Source organism: Maylandia zebra, linkage group LG6 (genome assembly GCF_041146795.1).
Source record: "Maylandia zebra isolate NMK-2024a linkage group LG6, Mzebra_GT3a, whole genome shotgun sequence".
In the NCBI taxonomy this organism is placed as follows: domain Eukaryota; kingdom Metazoa; phylum Chordata; class Actinopteri; order Cichliformes; family Cichlidae; genus Maylandia; species Maylandia zebra.
Window position 1 is genome coordinate 6,149,656 of NC_135172.1, and position 22,638 is coordinate 6,172,293.

General features: G+C 41.5%; 2 protein-coding genes across 5 annotated transcripts in view; one reads left to right on the plus strand and one right to left on the minus strand.

Annotated features, from left to right (window-relative positions):
• LOC101483893 (galectin-related protein) overlaps positions 1-22,638 on the plus strand; it is a 94,250-nt gene that overhangs the window by 41,298 nt on the left and 30,314 nt on the right. The window lies entirely within an intron of this gene.
• LOC101484621 (ral GTPase-activating protein subunit beta) overlaps positions 1-22,638 on the minus strand; it is a 39,727-nt gene that overhangs the window by 16,387 nt on the left and 702 nt on the right. For 2 of the 4 annotated variants that reach the window (XM_076884574.1, XM_076884575.1), the window contains exons 2-32: positions 22,187-22,363; positions 21,417-21,619; positions 20,786-20,952; positions 20,508-20,682; positions 19,719-19,850; positions 19,500-19,645; positions 19,243-19,293; positions 18,364-18,408; positions 10,677-10,724; positions 9,909-10,060; positions 9,665-9,830; positions 9,401-9,530; positions 9,148-9,315; positions 8,667-8,781; positions 8,442-8,574; positions 8,248-8,309; positions 8,073-8,163; positions 7,861-7,982; positions 6,289-6,471; positions 6,022-6,170; positions 4,251-4,420; positions 3,385-3,488; positions 3,023-3,178; positions 2,501-2,686; positions 1,958-2,116; positions 1,607-1,724; positions 1,401-1,523; positions 825-904; positions 645-723; positions 247-301; positions 23-96 (exon numbers count right to left, since the gene is read on the minus strand). In XM_076884574.1, coding sequence (XP_076740689.1) covers positions 23-96; positions 247-301; positions 645-723; positions 825-904; positions 1,401-1,523; positions 1,607-1,724; positions 1,958-2,116; positions 2,501-2,686; positions 3,023-3,178; positions 3,385-3,488; positions 4,251-4,420; positions 6,022-6,170; positions 6,289-6,471; positions 7,861-7,982; positions 8,073-8,163; positions 8,248-8,309; positions 8,442-8,574; positions 8,667-8,781; positions 9,148-9,315; positions 9,401-9,530; positions 9,665-9,830; positions 9,909-10,060; positions 10,677-10,724; positions 18,364-18,408; positions 19,243-19,293; positions 19,500-19,645; positions 19,719-19,850; positions 20,508-20,682; positions 20,786-20,952; positions 21,417-21,619; positions 22,187-22,342 — 3,898 coding nt within the window. In that variant the 5' untranslated portion in view covers positions 22,343-22,363. Of the gene's footprint in view, positions 1-22; positions 163-246; positions 302-644; positions 724-824; positions 905-1,400; positions 1,524-1,606; positions 1,725-1,957; positions 2,117-2,500; positions 2,687-3,022; positions 3,179-3,384; positions 3,489-4,250; positions 4,421-6,021; positions 6,171-6,288; positions 6,472-7,860; positions 7,983-8,072; positions 8,164-8,247; positions 8,310-8,441; positions 8,575-8,666; positions 8,782-9,147; positions 9,316-9,400; positions 9,531-9,664; positions 9,831-9,908; positions 10,061-10,676; positions 10,725-18,363; positions 18,409-19,242; positions 19,294-19,499; positions 19,646-19,718; positions 19,851-20,507; positions 20,683-20,785; positions 20,953-21,416; positions 21,620-22,186; positions 22,364-22,638 lie in introns of all 4 variants that reach the window. The other 2 variants (XM_024802835.2, XM_024802833.2) reach the window with 1 other exon arrangement.

Consider the following 22,638-nt stretch of genomic DNA (forward strand, 5'->3'; position numbering starts at 1 on the left):
ATGAAGACAAGGAGACACATACCCAGTGACCTCTGGCTGACCACACTCCCGCTGACCAATGGGACTACCAAACCAAACTTGCTGGTGGTGTTTTCACTGACATGGATTCGGTAGAGTCCAGTTTTCAGAGGATGTATAAAAATCAGCTGGATTGTGGATATACTAACAGATTGATGGACAAAAGTGTGTTTGCACATTTTAAGATTTTTCATAGTCTTAAAGCGTGAGAATGAATGAGAGTTTTACCTCATCTCTGTTTGTGACCTGGTATGTGACAGGAGACCAGACACAGGGAAATTCTCTGAAACACAAAAACACATTTATCCTCCATTCACGGCATAGACAGATTAGATCCAGATCACCTACATTAATAGTTAATCTGCCACAGGCCAGGCCATTAAGATTCCAGAGCCTGTGTTTAAACATGTATTGAACTGTGTGAGTAGTATAACACTTTGTCTTTGAGCTGGCCTGAGTGTGTTGATCACTCTATGTGTCTCAGTCTCTTCAGCAAACTCTTCTGAATTTAAGACATCTCTCACTGGTAGTCTCTTTGTCTATGTGATCTGTAATGTCACCATGGACTTTAAATTTGCACAGAGCAAGCATGAACTTCTGTTTTCAGAAAAATGAATCATAGTTACCAATGTCCTCGAACCGTTCGACCCAGACTATCATCAAGTTGCATTCAGGGCTGTTACATGGCATCATTGCTGGATAACTCTGCACAGACATGAAAGATCAAGAGACAAGTAAGAAACGAGTACGTAAGATACAAATGAGAGGAACAAGGAAAAAAAGTCTTTTATTTTGAAAGTCCATACATTGGATTTAGAGTGACGTGGTAGGTTGAGTGGTGACTCAGCAGGTGGGAACAACACCTCTGAACTCTTTGACGAGCCATCTAGTTCAAAGAAAACAAAATGGGTCAAATAAAATGTATTCATACAAAATTTAGAAATTACTCACAACCTTATATGGTGACATGCATTCTTAAAATCATAGTAAATGTTAGATTTCACACTATTATGTTTTAGCAGAAATATTCAATATTTAATGTAAATATTAATTCAAAAGTTTCACTTATGAGTGATTTTCTGTTTTATTGACACTCAGATTTGAAGATTGGGCGAGTCATAGGTGAAGCTCTTTCTTGTTCCCAACCAGATCACATCAGGTTTAGCCATGTTTCAGTGTTTCATGTTCTTTGAATCATCTTATTTTTAACAACTTTGCTTAATTACAGGAGTGTTGATTTGAATACAAAAAACCAAAAACCAAAATGAAGACATAAAACTTGCATCTCAAACACTAACATGCTTCCTCAAGTCACACACCACACAAACCCTCTGGGTCAGAAGTTTGGATTAAGTGTTTCACTAATGTACATTATGTGTTACCATGACTGTGTAGCAGTGATGGGACAATGAAGGTGAGCTCTGTCAGACAGTCTGTGAACATCAGGATGAACCGCTTCCCGTCAAACACACTCCCTCCGCTGTCACCCAGCACAGAAGAAAATTCTGGTAGAAAGAAAATAACCAATCTGCATCAGCAAGAAAAGCCTTAAGAGTGTTCTGTGAATGGCCCAATCAGCAACACATACCGGATCTGCTAGTGCTGACCCTGCCCACCTGTCCCACCTCCACCGGCCAACCAAGAGATGACAGGAAGTCAAGGAAGTGTGAATGGACATTGCAGGCCGACTCCACATTCTTCAGGATCTATACACAAACAGATAATAAAATTAACACAACAAGAGCAACATTTTCAAAAAACATTACAACAATTCGCAAATAATTGTATCTAGATCTGACAGTGTGTCATTGTCCACACAAAATGACACTGAAAGAGAAGAAAACAACTTTAACCGATCTAAAACTATATACAAAATATATTTAATTGAAACAAATGTTGAACACTGTCAGCTGCTCATTTAAAACTCTATTTAGGTTGCCTCAGCCTCTGTCCTCTGTCCTGCTCCCATGTAGAAGATAAAGGTGGAATCGTAGATTCTTGATGGCTGCTGGTCCAAATTTCTCAGGCTGTCAAAGAAACCAGGAAGAGATGAGTCGAGCACCACAAGCGGAGCTGGAACACCACTGATACCTGGATCCTACAGAGAGAGACACACAGATAAGCACACTTACACGTGTAAATACAATCAGGTACATAAGTGTTTGGACAGTGACGACATTTTGCCAATTATGCTTCTGTATACCACCACCTGATTTTAAATCAAACAATTAACATGGTAATGAAGTGCAGACATTCAGCTTTAAGTCAAAAGTATTACATCAACTGTTTAGCAATTACAGCCATTTTTATACATCATATCGTCAGAGGCTCAAAAGTAATTTTACTTAAGTTACATTTTATTTATATAGTGCCAAATTGCAACAACAGTTGCCTCAAGACGCTTTATATTGTAAGGTAAAGGCCCACAGTAAGGCAGTGAAGACCCCAACAACCAGGCGACCGCCTATGAGCACCTCTTTACCTTTACACTCTCAGGTGTCAGCAGGCCCAAGTGGGACAGGAACAGTCTTGCCGCCTGGAAATGGGTGACAGGTGGAGGAGGTTTACAGGTCATCGGGACAGCCGAACGACTGCTCGCTTGTGGTCGAGCCTCGACTTGCTGCTGTCTCTTTAAAGCTGTTCGCAGATGTTCTAGTTGCTGCTGCACCTGGCCAGTAAAAGGTTACACCTGGAATTACACTGTAATTACAACTGTCACACCTAACCAGTTCAATGTACTCAGGAAATAGTTTCAGTAATTGGCTTAACTATACCTAACAACCACAATCATCAGTCCAGATTTTCTCAGTCTCTATATGACTGCCTCATCATATAAAGTAACCATTCAATCAACGTGTTTAGAAGAACATACCAAGTTTTAAGGAGAGAAAAAATTAATTACTGAGGAGCTGCCCGAGTCATAAACAGTCATCTATAACTGATAATTCGTTTTAAAGAAGGAGCATATACTAATATACTGGGTTTCATCCAACTTGGTTCTTACCTCCTCAGTAATGGTCTCATGCAGAGCTGGAATACTATGATCTGCTTTAACTGATGGAACTGTATCAAAACTTTCAGAAAGCAGCTGCTGTTTGATAACAGTTTGTATTCTGGCATCTTCCTGGGCCATGCTGTGCTGTTCTGGTATCAGGGGTTCCTGAAAACAATCATCAGGTAAGAGAGAGAAGAAATGACTGACCTAACCTGAAAAAAGTACTACAAAATATGACTTCACAAACTAATGGAAGACATCTAAGTGGCTGCGCACATCTTTTGTATAATCTATTGTAAGCTATGATAAAGTCCTCTGAAGGAATGCACAACATATACTGAATCATACTGCATCAGCTTGGAAGTGGCCACCTGTGTGTCAGCTTGTCCCTCGTGAGGCTTTGGACAAAGCTCTAGACTCCAGGTGTGGCGTCCTGACGCTCCCCTGGTCACCATGATGAGTGATGGATACTGTGCTGCATTCACCATTGAAAAGCAAAAACACAATCGAAACTATCAACGGGCAACTTTGAACCTCCCAAAGATTAGTTTTATGTGGAACAGTAGAAGCTGAAATCTAAAATATCTATTAAATATTACAGTATGTGTCGAGTACTGCCTGCGTTCCTGTTGTGCCAGGATCAGTGTGAGTATGTGATGTGATAAGCCTGTGAATGCTGGAAAGATTAAAGGTTTCTACTGTGACTCTAGCAATACCAGACACATGTGGCAGGGGATTCAGGCAGTAACAGATTATAAGGCTGTGTGACAACAACACCTTCTTAATGAACATTCTTAATGAGCACCCCTGTAATAAAAGCCATCCTTCACTTTGATGAGAAAGTAGTAAAAACCTGAGGAGAATGAAAATAAAGAAGGCAGCAGGCTGCAACAACATTTTGAGACAGGTACCAGAATGTTGTTTGTCAGCTCAGCATTCAAAACGACCATCTCCCACAGCCACTTACACCCTCATCAACAGACTGCAGTCAGTGGGGAGTAGGTAACAGGATCTCCATCTTTCTGTTCCATGACTGTATCTTTAGGGCAGTTCAGTTTCATGTCTGGAATGATGCATGTACACTGGTTTTCTGCTGCTATTGTTGCTGTGCAATATATTTATTTCCTGTACAGTTTTCCTTAATAATGTAAATAGAAAAACATTAGCTTCTATTCTTTTGTGTACACATCCCAGATTCCTTTTTATCAGTTTCACAATTAGTTGTATCAGGACTCACCCTGTTCACGTCCCAGTGTTTGCTCCAAAAAGGCTAGGATCATGGAGCTTTCCACCACAAAATATCTGAACTTCTCAAGACTGCTGTCACTCTGACAGGAAGAACGAACCAGAACATCCTCATTGAGGATACCACTGACGAAAGGGAATGCCTCTGAAACCTGCATAACACTGAGACAAATACAGACCACATCCTTAGTCTGATAGTTGGATAGGATGTTTGGTGGTAACAAACCAAGCTACAGCTCATCCATTCAGTATGTTTACCATGGAGCAGGTCAGCAGTTGTACGCTATGTTGCCAAAGGTTTTTGCTCATCTGCCTTCACACGCATGTGAACCTGAGTGACATGCCATGTCGGCACACCCTTTGCTTCGTCTGGAAAGTTTTCCATAAGGTTTAGAAGTGTGTTTATGGGAATTTTTGACCATTTTTCCAGATGCACATTTGCGAGGTAAGACACTGTTAATTGACAAGCTTGGCTTGTAGTTTCTCCTCCAATTCGTCCAAAAGGTGTTCTGTTGTGTTAAGGTCAGGACTCTGTGGGTAGGGTCTTGACATTACAATGTAAAGAACCTTGAGGAAACTGTTGTTCTGATTTGGTGCTATATAAATAGTATTTAATTGATTGTATAGAGCACTGGTGCACAAAGGAATTAGAGGAAACCAACAGCAAAGTACAGTGGTTTTGAGATATTTCACTATAGTTACACAGGGCTTTTCTTTTGATAGTTTGCAGTAACTTTAATTTGACTACAAACCCTGATGACTAAAAGGCTGTAAAGATGACAATGCTCTTTCTTTCTGTGTCATTTCATCTCAAATCAAATCACCTCTTTCTGTGATTTCTGTGAAATTTTAGCTTCACATATTAAAATACTTCTCTTGATATTTTTTTATTTTTAAAGAGGCCCATTCACCTACTTTTTGGGAGACAATGTTTTAACATGAATATCTTAAAACATTTAAGGTTAAAAGCCAAAAAGTTTGGACCAATGCACTAATTAAATCTCTTAGCATGGCCGATTTGAAATACAAAAAACAAACAAAAAAAAGAGGCAGTACTGTAAAGTCCCACATTGCAATAAAAAATAGAATGTGAGTTCTGTAAAAAAAAACAAAAAACAAAGAAACAACCCCCCCCCCCCTCCTTTTTGTACCGAAATAATTTGTACAAATGATTTTTAAAAAAGGATTAATTAGCACATTTCATAGTTTTGCAAGACCAAGTTTGGCCACATTTCCGTGATCAGTTGTTCAATACAGCACCCTACACCCTACCCCTAACCCCCTAATACTAACACTAATACCATGGCACAACCAAGCATGGATCAGGCTATATAAATAAAACTGAATTGAACTCAATATGACTGAACTTGTAGTAAAATAATGCATTGTTGCCAGCTTCATGAACATTATTTGACTCATTTGTCTCCATTGCATCTGTGTCATGTGTGTGAAGAGCAATAAAAGGAGATTCACTCAGACTGAAAGTATAGCCAGGATCAGAAAGCTTTCTACGATGAAATGTTTAAACAATAACTGCTTTTGACAGTCTTATACCACATATACCACACCTTTGATGAACAGTAACACATTTTTGAAATGACATAAATCCTCGAAGCAATTCATGTCAAAATTCTGTTTTTGTTCCTGTTGCTTGTTAAGAAGCAACCAAAATGCATGATATAAACTAAGTCAGATCTTATATGCAAAATGATTGGTTTCTATAATCTCTACAATCTTAATGTTATTGTTACTGTGATGCTCACCAGCTAAGTGTGGCCTCAGCTGCCTCCTTCACCCTCAGAGAGGCTGGGTTTTGGTCTTTCTCCTCTTTACATCTCACTTTTTGTTCCTGTCTAGACTTACTGCCTGAAATCCCGAGTTCCACGATCTCCAGGACCTCCAACAAACACTCCTGAATAAAGTCAAATAAAACACACTAAATAAAGCGCATGGATGTTCACCTGCTGGTCAGTCATCTGGCAGTTAGATATCTCATTGATACATAGTGATTAGTTGGTCTGGTCAGTTACCTTATGGCCAAGCAGTGTGGGATGTTGCGTTAACCAGACATTGAGACACTGGAAGGCAGCAACAATGATGGAGTGCAGATCTCTGGAGTGAAGAGGAGGAGGACGACTGCACTGAAAAACAATGTAGGTGCAGACTGAACTGACTACTCGCATCCTCTCTGACTCCTCCACTCGCACTTCCACCTGCAGGGGGATAGGTACAGGATCATAGTGGAAGACTGCCAATACTAAGTTTCCCTGTATAATTTTGAGAGATCAAGAGCTTCACATGTCAAGGATGCCTGTAATAATTTGGTTCAGTATAAATAACATTGATTTAAATGTAAGGTTTTCTTGTTGGCTATGTTATTTACCAAGTTTGAAAAATTAGACTTTTATAAATGTCTGGGTTTTGTATTAAAACAAACCATTAGAATCTTGAATCAGATTAGAAGTTTTTTGGAACTGCCAGACACATCTGTACAGACACCAATATGTTTTAATCATGATTTTATGCCCCCTTGGCAAGATAAGACTTATCATGACTGGAGAGAAAAGGGTTTAGTGTCTATTAAGGATATGTATATTGATGATACATTTTCTTCATTTGGTCAACTAAAAGGGAAATATAATCTGCCACATTCACACTTTTATAGATATCTGCAGGTCAGTCATTACATCCAATCCAAGTTTAAAGATTTTGCAACTCTACCGTCGGAGCACGGGATCTACGAAATACTCAAGAGCCAACCTGATTCCAGACAGCTTATCACAAAAATTGTACAGTTACTTGGTGACTCTATTGTAGTGCATACCGTTGGGATCAGGCAGGCTTGGGAAAAAGAATTGGGGATGAATGTGCCTGACTCTATGTGGAGTAAGTGTCTGTCTAAAATCCATTCCTTCCCCATAAACAGCCGACACCAATTAATTCAATTTAAAATCCTATTCTAAGGTCAGACTGCACAAGATTTCTCCTTCTATCTCCCCAATGTGTAACAGGTGTAGACGGGCAGAAGGTACATTGTTCCATTACTTTTGGTCTTGTCCCTCATTAACAGAGTTTTGGTTTAAAATATTTGACTGGTACTCCAAGGCATATATGAAACCTCTACAGCCTGAACCTGAACTCGTAATTTTTGGATGTTCTCCAACGTCAGAGCTACTCCCGGTTAAAGTGCAGGGGCCACTGGAACTAGGTTTGATTGTTGCCAAGAGATTAATCCTGAGGGAATGGAAGTCCCCCACTCCTCCTTCCTTTCAGTTGTGGGTAACAGACACGATGTCCATAATACAGATGGAACCCCTTTTTGGAACACTTTGCAAGAGCCAGATTGGGCTAAACTCTGTAAACGCTCATCAACTTCAGCTTTTTGTATTCTTCTTGTATTGTGAAGTGCAAGTTTGTTTGCATTAACTGTTTTTTCTGTATGCATCTGAGCCTGTCTGTGGTTGTCTTTGTTTGTTCTGCGTTTGTTTTTGTTTTATATTTTGAAAATTTAAAATAAAATTGTCAAAAAAAAGTAAGGTTTTCTTGATCTCGCTGAGTGTGTGTGTGTGTGTGTGTGTGTGTGTGTGTGTGTGTGTCTCCACCTTGGCCAATCCTCCCAGTACTTCCAGGGCAGACAGACAAACTGCTGAATCATTCCTCCACTGAGACGTCAGACGCTGAGTGAGCAAACGTAGAGATTGAACCCACAAAACTGCCACTGCATCTGATTGGACGCACATTACTGCAGTTAGATTCTTCAGATATGAGGGATTGATAATATAAAACAAATTTAACTGAACTGATTTGTAATTACTCGATCCTCTGGTCCATCGGTTTGAACTGGTCTGACTTGCTCCCAAAGCCTGTTTGAGTTTACTGGTCCCAGTAAGCAGGGGCTCAGTTTCCTGAAAGCAAAAGCAAAAAACTGTTTTTGTCTCATAAAATGAAGGCAAATGTAAGTACATATCCCTAAATATCAGTAAACTCACTTGTTGAGTTCGTCCTGCGGGCTCTAACACAGCTGAATCCTGAATCAGATTCAACATGGCCGCTATACAAACACCAGATCAGAAGTGATTACAATGGAAAAATCTTTCACATCAAACACTCAGATATGAACTTCTGTTAACTGGCTCAAAAACTGACCCCAGGACCAATAATTGGAAAAGAATCAGTAACTAACCCAGGAGGAGCTGTATGTTACAGGTGTCTGCCTCTGTCTGCAGAGCTCCAATCAGGACACTGATAAGGCGTGGCTTCAGCAACAGGAGGGTACTTGTTGCAGCATCAGCGCTTAACTTCCTATCCTGTAACTCCTAAGCAGCAAAGTGAACACTACTGCTACAGTGATCCGGCTCAGCTCTGCTCAGGCAAGGGTACGTTTTTAAGCAAGTGCATGATAAGTTACCTCTAACTGGACTGATCCAAAGTGCATAGGGATGGGCAGCAGGGAAAGCAGGACTAGGATGGAGGCTCGCCTTAAATCCACCGGAGTGACAAAATTCTTAAACTTCAGTAGCTCTCTGAGTGAGAGAGAGTATGAGAGAAGCCTTTAGTTTAGTAATATTTACCTTCGTTGAGATTCAGGTGAACAACAAAATCCAACAGCCCGAAATCCTGGTAGGTAATAGCATCTATCAGCATCCATGAGCTCATGACTCAGCCTCCAATCAACTTGCCAAATTCCATAGATGAATTTTACCAATTGCCAATTCCAATTTTAAGTTGTTCTGGGCTGAAAGATGCTTTACAACCCATTCTTCCTCCGTTTCATTCTGTCTGGCTGAGTTAACGTCTAACATTACTAATGTCAGCTTTATTCTGCTATTTAAAAAAAACTCAAATAAACTTTTCTCATTGAACAATTACAGTATTTGCAGTACTTGCACCTGTCAAGCAGCACATTTTCCAGAGCTGAGATAAAGGGAGGTAGCAGTATGTTGACTCCTCTTAGGTCACAGCAGAACAGAGAGGTGGAGTTCAGCAGAATGGAGGCCGGAACAGGGGAACTGGCCTTCTCTGACACTTGAAGACCCTGTACCAAAACCAGGTAGAACCTTGCAGAATAAGAGATGGAGAACCATAATCATTACACTGCTCAAAGATGGGTGGATAGCTCTGAACAGGTGAACAGACAGGTACCTGGACAGGTAGACAGACAGAATTTCCTCTGCCGTCTTCCTGCAGCTGAAGATCCTGCAAAGTGTCCCACAAGCCTCAGCTCGACCTGCCGCCCATCCATTTGACATCACAGCAACATCACCCTGCCCAGCTAGAGAAGACAGTTCAGTAAGTAAGATATGGAAGCACAGCAAGAGTACACAAGGAATACAAGAACTACTGTACTGTGCCTACTATGTGTACGTGTAGTATGTGTTTTGTGTAAACAATACTGCAGAGACAAACCAGAGTCTCTGCTGATTAGTGCAGCATCAAACAGCCAGCAACCAAACAGATGTAGAAGGTGGTCCACATTACACCTGAGGGGTGAGGGAGAGGGTCTGAGAGATGAACAAAACAGGGAGGAGAAGGAAGGAAGCTGGGAGAAAGATTTCCAATGGCATGATGGAATCTGAAAGAAAGGAACAAGCAATAAGTTAAAGAGATCAAGAAGTGCTACATGACAAATGAAAAAGAAGTACTGTGGTACCGTGGGAGTCTTGGTGGTTGTCTTGGAAAAATTTGCTGCTGTCACTTGTCTGTTGTATGGAGGGGAGGAACTGGTTGAGGAAGGGGAGCTTGGCATGCTCAGTACATTCACTGGAGTGGGTGGTGCACTGCCAGAACGAGGCCGGGAGATACCTGAGAAAAAAAAGGAATAGCAGCACCATTTCGCTGATATTTACAAAAAGAAAAAAAAGTGTGCAAGTGGCTTTAATCTTCTCTCATTGGTGTATCAGAGTTGTAAGTGGGGATTTGGAAAGGTCAGAGTTTCACTTGTGAACAAAATAGACTAATTCAATTTGACAAAGACTTTAAGGAAGACAATAGCAGCCCATCAAGTGGTAGCACTGTTGAGGAGAGAAAAGAATATGTCTTTATATGTAATATGTAATATTTCAGGAAGCCTGATGGCCACAAGCTTTTTAGCTTGTTTTCCAAGTAATATCCATTCATCCTGTTATTATCTTGTGCTTATCCAAAGTTGGGTCGTGGGCGCAGCAATGATCCTTCCAGAAGTCCTGCAATGGTGAAAATCTGCTCCACTGTTTCGTGCCCAGAGCAAAATCTGGTCAGTGCCTCATTTCAGCACCATCGAATAAACTTCCTCCAGAAGGCTGAGAATGGTAATAACCCAATAATTGGAGCAAACCCCCACCCCATCAACATATTTTCTAAGTGCAAACCATCACCCTGATCTGTCACTCTACAGTGAAACTGAACTGAACTGAAGTCAGTGGTTATCTGTGGAGCTTACCATAGGAGGGCAGACGGTCTCTGAACGGGCTTTTGGTCACAGAAATACCTAGAAGGAAAAAAGAAAAAGAATTACCAAGCTGAAATAGTTAAACCAAAGCATTGATGCCAATTTGGCCTAACAAAACATACATAAATAAACAATAAAACAATAATAATAATGATAAAATCTCTAGAATATTTATACATTGTTGATCTAATAAAGGTTTGGGTCGGGTTGTACTTCATGGTGCTAAACTAAATTAAGTGAAATTAAGCATGGACCAGAGTTGGGTATGATGCGTTACAAAGTAACACATTACTGTAATCACATTGCATTTTTAAGTAACACAGTAATGTAACATGTCACTGCCATTATTCAGTAATTACAATGATCAATTACAATATCAAGAGAATTACAATTATCTTGTTACTTGCATTACAAAAGGTTCTTCATTTATTTCCATGACCAGCTCACAGAAAGAAAATAAGAACATCAAACATACATGCTTTGTCATTCATGGGCACCTGTGCTACATTCAGCTGATTTCAGTTTGTCTGTAGAACAAAAACGATACCAAAACGCTTTATCGAGTCCACCAGGAACTGAGCGGTGCTCCAAGTGGCAAAGGAGTACCAGTCAAGAGCAAGGACGGCCGCCTCTTAACAACGGCGGAGGAACAAGACCGACGATGGGTCCAACATTTCGAGGAAATCCTGAATCAACTGGCGCCCATGTTGATGATACCCATAGACGCCTTCTGCCCCCTGGATAACCTTCCAGTTAACGTTTATCCAATTACTGTTGCGGAGATAAAAGCCATGATTCAGTCAATGAAGGCTGGCCGGGTCCCGGGGTTGGACGAGATTTCGGTTGAAAAATGGCGGTGACCTTATAGTCGAACAACTTATGGCCCTGCTCAATCACTGCTGGGAGACAGTTCTGAAAGATTGGAGGAAGGATGTCATCGTGAAACTGCCGAAGAAGGGTGATCTTGCTAATTGTAACAACTGGCGTGGGATAACTCTCCTTTCTGTTCCAGGAAAGGTTCTGTGCTCCGTGCTTGTCACGGTTGACGCTGGCCAACCGTGGGGATGTGAGGAAGGAGGACCCAGGCATGGAGATCTGAATATAAGCAGTGCGTTTATTTACAGTGAATGGAAAAATAACAATAATTCCTCAGTGCATTCCCGACTCCCGTGTCATGTCCTCTTCCCAGTGCTAGTGTTCCTTGTCTCCGCTCCTCAGTGTCTGAGCACCCCGTGCTTGCTGCCCTCTTGTCTCCACGCTTCTCGTGAAGTCACGCAATGATCCAGTGTCGGAGGGAGCTCCATCGCACTCTTAAGTAGCTCCTCCGACGAGGCTTGATCAGCTGTGTGATGGTCTCCAGGTGTGGCCAACCACCTGGCAGGGCCACACCCACCAGGCCTGAAGGTGCCTCAGAAACTCCAGCATCCACACACACACACACACACACACACACACACACACACACACACACACACACACACACACACACATATACCTGCAAGAAGGGAGAATGAGGGACAGCACACCAAAAGTACACATGTCCATAATTGCTTAGGGACCCTGGTGCGCTCAGACCCAGGACACTGACAGTGCTACTCTGACGTAGGGCTGCTCGATTATGGCAAAAATGATAATCACGATTATTTTCACTGAAATTGAGATCACGATTATTTGACGATATTTATTTCGTCCGCCAGAGCTTATATTATTTTTTTTACATGCTGTAGTGCCATTTGTGGGAGCATTTCACGTTGCTATACATCAATACAACTGTTATAGCCCATATTTTTAAAATGTGTATGTATTAAGTCCATAGTAACTACATTAATTGCAAAAAAGTGCAATAAACTACAAAAAAATTGAAAATCGTTTTTGTTTTTACATATATTTCTACTTGGAGAAATTTAAGAGGTTTATCCCTCAAAACTTTAAATACAAAAAAGTTGCAAAAAATAGTTTACAACAACAGGAAATTTATTTTGAGTGTCTTCATAGTTTTATTTTTGGAGATACAGCAATTTTTATATACTGCAGGAAAAACAAAAAAACAATCCTATGATGCAAATTTGCAAAGAATGTGCATGTGCATCAAAATAAACTATTTCCAGCAGTGCAATTCGAGTTCTAAGGCCTACAAGTAAAAAAACTACATTTTCCGCGAAAATGACGTCACTTGCGATAGTTCGCGTTGACGTCTTTTTCAATGTGGGAAGTGTTATGAACAGCTGATCGGATCGGCAAAGCGTGTTTCTGGAATATTATGTTTTTGTTCCTGCAAGCGGTTTTTATGCAATTTTTGCAAAGCTATATGTGGAAGGAAACCGTGACCTAGGACAAGCTGATGGCATAAGATGTAACTCCTCTGGTTTCATATGGAAAAAAATTTATTGTGCTAGCTTAGCGGTTCAGGTTCTACAGGGATTTAAAAATAGTTATACAAAACGAGCATGCTGCTCTGACCGGCTTTAAAGGGTTAAGAATAACAATGTATTGAATAATGACTTTAAAAAATAATATAAAATAGTGTGCAAATACTGATAACAGCGCAAATGTTTGCAATATAAGAAATAAATGAAAAATGTGAACTTTGCAGTGTTGCTCTGTGGTGCAGCTACGACACCATAGCAAAGTTTACACACTGTGTCTACTTGATCCACATCTGACTCCGCGAACCCATAATGTTTCCACACCACTGAAGTTTTTTTTCTTTACCTTTCTTTTCAACCAACGGCAGTCACTCTCCTCTCCAAATAACTTCTGCTTAGCTTTCCGAGCTTCCCTCGGGTCCTCTTAATTGTTGTGACGCGTGTTTGAAATGCAGAGCAGTGCGCTTGATTTGCCACATGGAGCAGCGCGAGAGTAAAGCATGAGGGAGGGGCTAATAATCGGCTCAGTCATTTTTAATGATCGTTGAAAGCCCAGATCGTAATCGTGATTAAAATTCAATTAATTGAGCAGCCCTACTCTGACGTCTTTGTTTGACAGTCGATCAGCTGCTGCGGAAAGAACAAGCCGGGTTCCGGAATGGACGATCCTGTTCAGAGCAGATTTTTGTGCTACGGACAATAATCGATCAAAGTGCCGAGCTACAGCAACGACTGTCAATCAATTTCATAGACTTTACAAAAGCGTTCGACAGCGTGCATCAAGAAACGATCTGGAGAATTGCCGGTCCTACGGCATACCGGAGATGTTCGTTAGCCTCCTGAGAAACATCTACCACGAGTCAAGCTGCTGTGTCCATACAGATAGTGGGATTTCGGACTCGTTCGAGATCAAGACGGGAGTCCAACAAGGCTTGGTTATATCGCCGTTTCTGTTTGTACTGGCTGTGGATTTCATCTTGCGGCATACCCTGCGGGACAGGGAGCATGGAGTCCAAGGACACGACGGACGACAAATTGCAGATCTTGATTTCGCGGACGACATTTTGCTGCTCAGATCTACTCAACGCTCCATTTGTGATTTGACCACCATGCTGGAAAATGAAGCGTCAAAGATTGGCTTGCAGATCAGCGCTGCAAAAAGCAAAGTCATGCGGCTCGGTTAGGCCAGAGCAAATACTCCGGTACTCGTTGGCCACCACCTGCTTGATGAAGTCAATCAGTTCACTTTTCTGGGCAGTGTGATAACACCGAACAGTGGCTCAGACAAGGACGTCGCCTGTCGGCTTGAAAAGGCAGCATCGGCCATGCGCAACTTGAATCCAGTTTGGAGATCGACCGCCATCTCGATATCATCCAAAGTCCATTTGTTCAATACGATACTCATACCAATGGCTATCTATGCGAATGAAACATGGAAGTCGACGGCAACGATTACCCGACGACTGAATGTTTTCCAACAGCACGGCCTCCGACAGATTCTCAAAATTTCATATCGAGATCATGTTACCAAAGAGGAGGTCCTTCAGCGCACTGCCTCACAACAGCTAGCAGACGTGGCATTGGAGCGACGATTTCGTTTCGCCATCACGTTCTTCGCCAACATCCAAAATGATTACCGAAGATAGCCATGTCATGAAGACCTGTCATGGAGCTGCGGACGACCAAAACAGACGTGGAGACGGTCATTCATTGAGGGCCTGAAAGCGGTCGATCTTTCATGGGATGAGGCTGAAGATGTGGCTGCAAACCAAACCCATTGGCGAGCCCTTGTGGCCCAATGCGCCATCCGTCACAGGAGGAACTAAGTCTAAGTAGAACAAAGAGCGGTCTACAGTGGAGATATGGAGATATAGACTTTACTATTACACAAAATAGTAAGGCAGATGTTGAAGTGGAGGATGCCATCCTGTACCTCCTACACAGAGCCCACTCACACCTGGACAAGGGAAAAAGCACGGTCAGGATCCTGTTTCTTGACTTTTCAAGTGCCTTTAATACCATCCGGCCCTGTATGCTTCAGGAAAAACTAAACAGGATGCAGGTGGACCCCTGCCTGGTCACTTGGATCTTAAACTACCTCACCGACAGACCACAGTACATCAGGCTGAAGGACATCACGTCTGACACTGTGGTCAGCAGCACAGGAGCACCACAGGGAACTGTGCTGTCCCCTCTTCTCTTCACCCTGTACACCTCTGATTTCTGCTACAACTCTGAATTATGCCATATTCAGAAGTTTGCAGATGACACAGCCATCATGGGGTGTATCTGGGATGATCAGGAAGAGGAGTACAGAAGTCTGGTGAGGAACTTTGTCACATGGAGTCACACAAACCACATGCAACTCAACACCTCAAAGACCAAGGAACTGGTTGTGGACTTCGGGAGGTCCAGAGCAGGTCCACTGCCAGTTCAGATAGAGGGAGAGGAGGTGGAGGTGGTCAACACATACAAGTACCTCGGGCTGTGGGTGGACAACAAACTGGACTGGTCATGCAACTCAGTGCCGACTGTACTTCCTCAGGAGGCTGAGGTCTTTTAACATCTGCAGGAAGCTCCTGAGGATGTTTTACCAGTCAGTGGTTGCTGGAGTACTTTTCTATGCTGTGGTGTGCTGGGGGAGCAGCACAGCAAAGAAGGACTCATCCAGGCTGGAAGAACTGATCAGGAAGGCTGGCTCTGTGGTCGGCATGAAACTGGACACTCTGGTGACAGTGGCAGAGAAAAGGACATTAAAGAAACTGCTGGACATTATGGACAATGCTGGGCATCCTCTGCACACGGCCATAAACAATCAGAGGAGCCTGTTCAGTGACAGGTTGCTTCTCCCAAAGACCAACAGACTCAAAAACTCCTTGTTCCACACGCCATCAAACTGTTTAACTCCTCTCTGGAGGGGAGAGGGAGGGGAAACAGGAGGACAAAGGAGGAGGGAACAGCTGTAGTGCCTCTTCACTGTGCAATACTTAATATCCAACGGAGCAATAGACTCACAATACTTGAAATGTGCAAATCCCTTGTATTCTTATTCGTATTTATTTTATTTATCCCTTGTGTATACTCTGTATTTATATATATGGTATATTTCTGCTCACATTCTGTAACTTCTGTCGGTGCTGTGCTATTGGAAACCGAATTTCCTGGAGGAACCCACCCGAGGGATTAATAAAGTTTTATCTAATCTAATCTAAAAGACAAAAGAGCAATCAAAGTTATACATTATAGTTCTAACAGAATTGCCACTCTGTAAGCATCTGCAAGGCTAACACAAAGAATCCAGGGCAATGATAAAGCTGGTTAGGCTGACCGCAGCCCATCAGTCTGACTAGGGATGGGTATCGTTTAGGTTTTATCCGATACCGGTGCCAAATCGGTACTTTTGAAACGGTGCCGGTGCTTAAACGGTGCTCGAACCGGTGCTTAAAGAATGGAGAACACAAACTTTGTCCAAAAACCTCTCATGTTCAGCTGGTTTTTGTAAAAAGATAACAATGTTAGCCTTTTCTGCAGCTATGGGGCATATATGGCATCACTCTTGGCTGGAAGCAGTGCTTAAACAATGGAAAAAACACAAACTTTGTCCTAAACCTCTCATGTTTAACTGTTTTCCACTTTTTCTTTGGTCATTTTAGCCTTTTTGTCCAGGGTGAAGGGAGTATCTGCCATCAAACAAGAAGACAGCCGCATGTAGCTATGATGTTTGCTAGTTCACCTTACATGCATTAATGTAATAACGTGGTTAGCCTACTCAACGTAAATTACACACGAACAACATTTAAGCTACTCACGCAGAGAAGAACGGCTGCTGCTGCATCATCATCCTCATCATTTCTGCTACACTGGCAGGGCTAGGGGCCAGGACTCTCCTCTTCGGGTTTTTGGGGGATGTTGCTCCGGGTCCGATAACTGGCAACCCACCCGACGTGCACGGTGTGAGGTCTCGCAGCAAGCTATCAAATACGGCGCATTTCTCGGCTTTTAAAAAAAACGCTATGCGTCGCCAGCTGTTTAATCGGATTCTTGGTGTTACCTCCTTTGACAGTATCACAGTATCAGCTTAAAGCACTTGTTGCTGCTGAGTTTGCATATTTTGCTGTGAAGTACAGCCAGACTTTTGACCGCTTCGCCTTGGACATTTTTAATCTGTAGCTCTGCTCTAACAGAACGTACGTACCTGGCCCCGCCTACTATCCTCGGAAACGTAAAATGATTGGCTAGAAGTGTATCACAGCTCAGGAAAAAAAAGCACCGAAATGTGCGCTGCTTTTCGGTCTGGTTACTACCGTTTATGTCAGAACCGGTGCCATCATGGCACCGGACACCGGTACCCATCCCTAAGTCTGACCCTGACAAATAACCAAGGCAATGACGAGCCATCAAGTTTGCTTGATGGTCATATTTCTACGGTAGAATCACTCTGGCGATCACTTTAAGATCTGCTTGGATTGGTTTTGAACAACGCTTTGCGTTGTTGGCTTTGTGATCATATGTAAATACTGAAAGACAGACTCCTAATAATTATGTCATAGGTAATTATTTCAATTTTATGAAATAACACACAAGTAATGTAACCAGTAGTGTTACTTTTCTTGAGTAGTGACCCCAACAAAACTATAAAAACAAGTACACATTTGATATCACTATATTAAGTATTATGGAACAGTGCAATTACTCTAAGATCGCTGACAGCAGGAAATAAGCAGGGATTAAACATTACATTTGTATTCACTCACACGTCCAAATAAAAATAATTGGATTTAGGTGTTCATATTACTTCGATGGCCACAGATGTTTAAATATCAAAAAAAGATCTAGGTGCTTCTACAAACATTTGTGAAAGAATAGGTCTCTCTCATGAGCTCAGTGAATTCCAGCGTTCTACTATGATAGGATGTCACCTGTGCAACATGTTCAGTTGTGAAATGTCCTGTTAGACTGTTAGTTGTATTATAACCAAATGGAAGACACTGAGAACAACAGCAGCTCAGCTATGAAGTGGTAGGCCACCTGGATCAGCAAATGCTGGGAATAGTATGTAGTAGTTATGTTCAACATATGATTTCATATGTTGAACATAACAAGCTAGGAGCATAGCATGCAGCTATGCAGCATAGGTTACCATGACAGTGTATCCCAGTAAGAGGTGAATAACCACTGAACAACACCGAAACTCACTGGTAAACCTAAAATTACCTTGCTAGTTGTTGCTAATCTTGTTTGGTTCTCTCAAATGACTCTAGGTCTAATTTAATTAGTTAACTGACTGGTTTAATCTGATCAGTTTGGGTTACCAAAAGAAGGCAGCCGGTCTCTGAAGTGCAGTTTTGTTGTCATTCCTGAAAAAACACACAAACAAAGCCAGAAAACTATGAATAAAAATGCTTCCTAAAAGTGATGTAATATTTTTGTTAAGGGCTGTGCATTAAAGCTGAATGACTGTATTTCATTTCGGCGCTCTTCATCCCTACAGTGGAGTTTAAGTTAAACAATCAAGGTGTGATTAAAGTGCAGACTTTTATCTTTAATTCAAGGGGTTTAAAAGAAATATTTTATTGTCTATTCAGGCGTTACAGCCATTTTTATCCACAGGCCCAGATTTTAAGAGCCTCTAATGCTGACTGAAAAACAGTTTCATAAACAGTTTCAAGGCCAGTCTTGTTGTTGCATGAAAAATTAAGATAAAAGATCTAGACGTCACTTCAAGTGTTTCACTTGCATTTGCTATGTTTTTACTGGAACTTAATTAATACAAGTGAAGGAGGAACAGTCAGACTGACAAAATAAAACCACTAGTGTTTATGATGATGTGACTGGTGATATGAGAAGAAGAATGAACTCTGAAGTCTCTGAAGCTATACTCTGTGCACTGATTCTGCAAAATGCTGTAAAACTGATCAGATGGGGATCTAGTTAGCCCAACGTCTTTTGACCCTATGAACATGGTGCACTGTTTATAAAATGGCTGCAATTCATGCAGAGTTCATGCAAAACTCCTTAAATTAAAGCTGTACTTCAATCACATCTAGATTTTTTGATTTGGTAGTAGTACAAAATCAGAGATTGCACAAATATTTACGATGTAACTGAATTTGTAATGTGTCATGCATGTAAAGTAGAATGCATGGGTGTGATGGGTTTGTATGAGTTCACGGAGTGTATTGTGTGTATACCAGTGTTTGGAAGGAGTTGTTCTATTGTTTCTTTACTTTCCACAGTCACACCTATAAAAAAAAAACTTACAATGAATTCCTCAATGTTTGGTTATCATGGTTAAGTCTCAACTATAATTTCATTTTGGTATTTTTAGAATTTATCTCTATTTTGTGATTAATGACAAGAGAAATCAGTTAATGTAAAAACTTGGCACCAGATAGTGCCACCAGGGAGATGCCTATACAAAGAGGTTAATGTGTAAAGGTCAGCGTACCCAGGAAGGCGTCGACAAGGATACCGACTCCACTCATGGCTTTAAAGAAGATGTTTGGTAGCTGACTGTCACCTCTTCTCAACACCTCCCCCTGTGAAACTTGAGATGGAACAACAGCTGCTGTGCGACTAAGCTCCACCGGATTACTGGGGGTCAATGAAAAGACATGTCACATGCCAAGTTAAAAACATCTGACCATGTTTCTGAAGCAATTGTTACCTAAATAAGTGCAGGAACCTGAACCAGGTCTGGGGGATTCGCTTATCATCCATGTCCTCGGGGATCAGGGCAGCATCTTCTTCTGGGACTTTAAAGTGAGGGAATGATGGCCCAAAAGTCAGCTGCAGCAACCTGAGCACATTACAGCAATGCAATTACGGACAAAAAAACCATAGGAGTCTGCTCAGTGACGGGTTGCTTCTCCCCAAGTCTAGGACCAACAGACATAAAAACTCCTTTGTCCCACATGCCATCAAACTATTTAACTCCTCGCTAGAGGGAAGGGGGAGGGGAAACGGGAGGACAAAGGAAGGCGGGGACAACTAAACTTTAGTGTTTGCACAAGCTAAACACTAAACAAGAACTAATCACGCGCAATAGACTCACAACAGTCGCAATAATGTGCAAAAGACATTTGGCTGCTACATCTCATTAATGAGTATATTTCATTGCTTATTTATATATTCTGTATTTAAATATGTATATATATGCTATATTTATGCTTATATTTATATTTTATATTCATATCTATCTATCTATCTATCTATCTATCTATCTATCTATCTATCTATCTATCTATCTATCTATCTATCTATCTATCTATCTATCTATCTATCTATCTATCTATCTATCTATCTATCTAGTAGATAGTAACAACATAGCACCAATAATCCAACAAACAAACAATACAATATAGTTCCCCAACAACAACAATAAAAACATCTCCCCATGAGTATTTTGTGGCTGCTGCTGGACAGAACTCAGTCACAGTTTGTGATGTTTCTGAACCTGGAAGTTAAGGCTGCAACAACTCTGCACCACTGTTCCACAACTGCAGGCTGATGTCTCCAGCTGCTCAACATCTGTCTGCATGTCTGCCATAGTGAGCGAGATGGAAAACATCGAGAGCAAGACAGCAGCCACACTTCAAGGAGCACTGCCATCAACATGTCTGATACACCACCTATAGAAATACAAGGACAGGTGAAGAAAGACCGGTGAGACGCAGACAGGAGAAATGGACAGGAGAGACAAATAAAGATACAGGGGGTTAGGATAACTATCACCTGCAGCAGTTGCTGGAGACAGCATGGCATGGTTGATGCGAAGCAAGAAGTGCAACAGAGTCTCCCAGGTGTCTCTACTCATCATGGTACTCTCTTTAGCCAGTACTTGGACAGCACACAGAACCTGCTGATAGAGAGACAGGTAGACCAGATTTACCTGGTCAGACCTGAGTGGAGAGTCAAGAAGAGAAGAGTTCAGAAAAAAACAGTAACAAGTACAACCACATTGATCTGCATGACACCACACTAATGGCTAGTCGTTGGATATGATTAATAGAAGAATTTTATCTTTAATAATCACTGTCTCAACTGGTTTTGGTCTGGTAGGTGTCACTAAATAGAACAGCTTTGTGCAACATAAGGTAGAAGAAACATCAACTATATCAATCTGACCTGACTGATATTCATCAGCCAGTAAAATAAGTATTGATAACTGTTAACACGTATAACATGTTGTTATAACCACATGAATATAATATATGGCTTAACTGGACTCAAAGAAGGGCTGAGTAGCATCTAAAAACATCAGGTATTCAAAACTAACAAGGTCCTTAAAGGTCAATGGTTCCTTAGTGGATCCCTGTATGGGATCAGTAAATCAGGGTAATCAGGTCTAGGAAAGATTGTCTACCTGGGCAAGAACAGATTGAACAGGTGTCGGAGGATCTTCTGGACATACAGGTTGGGGTCTCTGCTGATTGGTGGAGGAGTGGAGTCTCTTGGGGAAACCAGGGCCATTAGCCAATCAGTGTAGATGTCCACGCAGAGTTTGACGGTATCTCCTTCTAGTGGGAGAGTGAGGCCATAACACAAGACCTCCATTGTCCACTTTACCTGCATATTCAGATTATCATTATTATTATTATGTTTCTGTCCTCAGTGATTAGGATTGAGATTAAGATTCAGATGTTTCTTTTGTATTTTTATGATGTGGTTTGTGTTACCTGCACAAGTAAATAAACTTGTTACATTCAGTTTTATTTATGTGGGTTAAATCACAATAACAGTCACCTCATGAGTACTCCAGTAAAGCTAAGAGAGCTGTACAGAGGTTTGGAAGTTACATATACTGTCATAGATACGACTTATGTTTCAAGGAAAATTTACATGCCAAACAGAAAAAGAAGTCCAGACCTGTCATCCACTGAAAATATTTGGTGAATTATTAAACAAAAAAATACAACAAAGGAGGCCTTTGTATCTAGGTTTTAATGATTGGTAAAAGGCTACATTCTCTGTTTATTAATATTTTACACAGCCCCTCTACATTCTTGGTAACAGGGTCTGACTGTATCCAACTTGCTTTGCAGTAAACTGGTCTGGGCTTCAAGTCATTCTTCACTTCCTGCTGTGTTGTCTACCCCCACTGTGTGTTTGGCTTTAGTTAGAGGTCACACTCACCTGTTTGTCTGTGCATAGCAAGCTACGGGTGCCAGGGTTTCCAAGGCCAGCTCCCAGGGGTTTCACCACAGCAACAGCAATATCTCTGCCTACAGAAGGCGGGAAACAGCTGAGCACGCTCACTTGACACCGCCCACCAGACAGTGATTGGTCCATGGTTGGAAATTCAGAGCTCAACTGCATAACAGACACGCAGAGTTTCTTATCGTGTGAACTGCTTAACAGGCCCTTGGCATGGCAGTTAAAGTGTAGCTGCAGCTACATTAAAACTGTCAGATGTGAGAACAGGTAAACAGATATCAGCAGCTGCAATCTTCCCTTTTTGCATTTTGTGTACATGTTTATTCTGCAGTCTTTCTAAAGTTCACATGAAGTTGGAAAATCTTTCATCTTTGATGCCTTGTTGTCAGTTTAACACATTTACACTGACAACTGAATTGCAACATGAATCT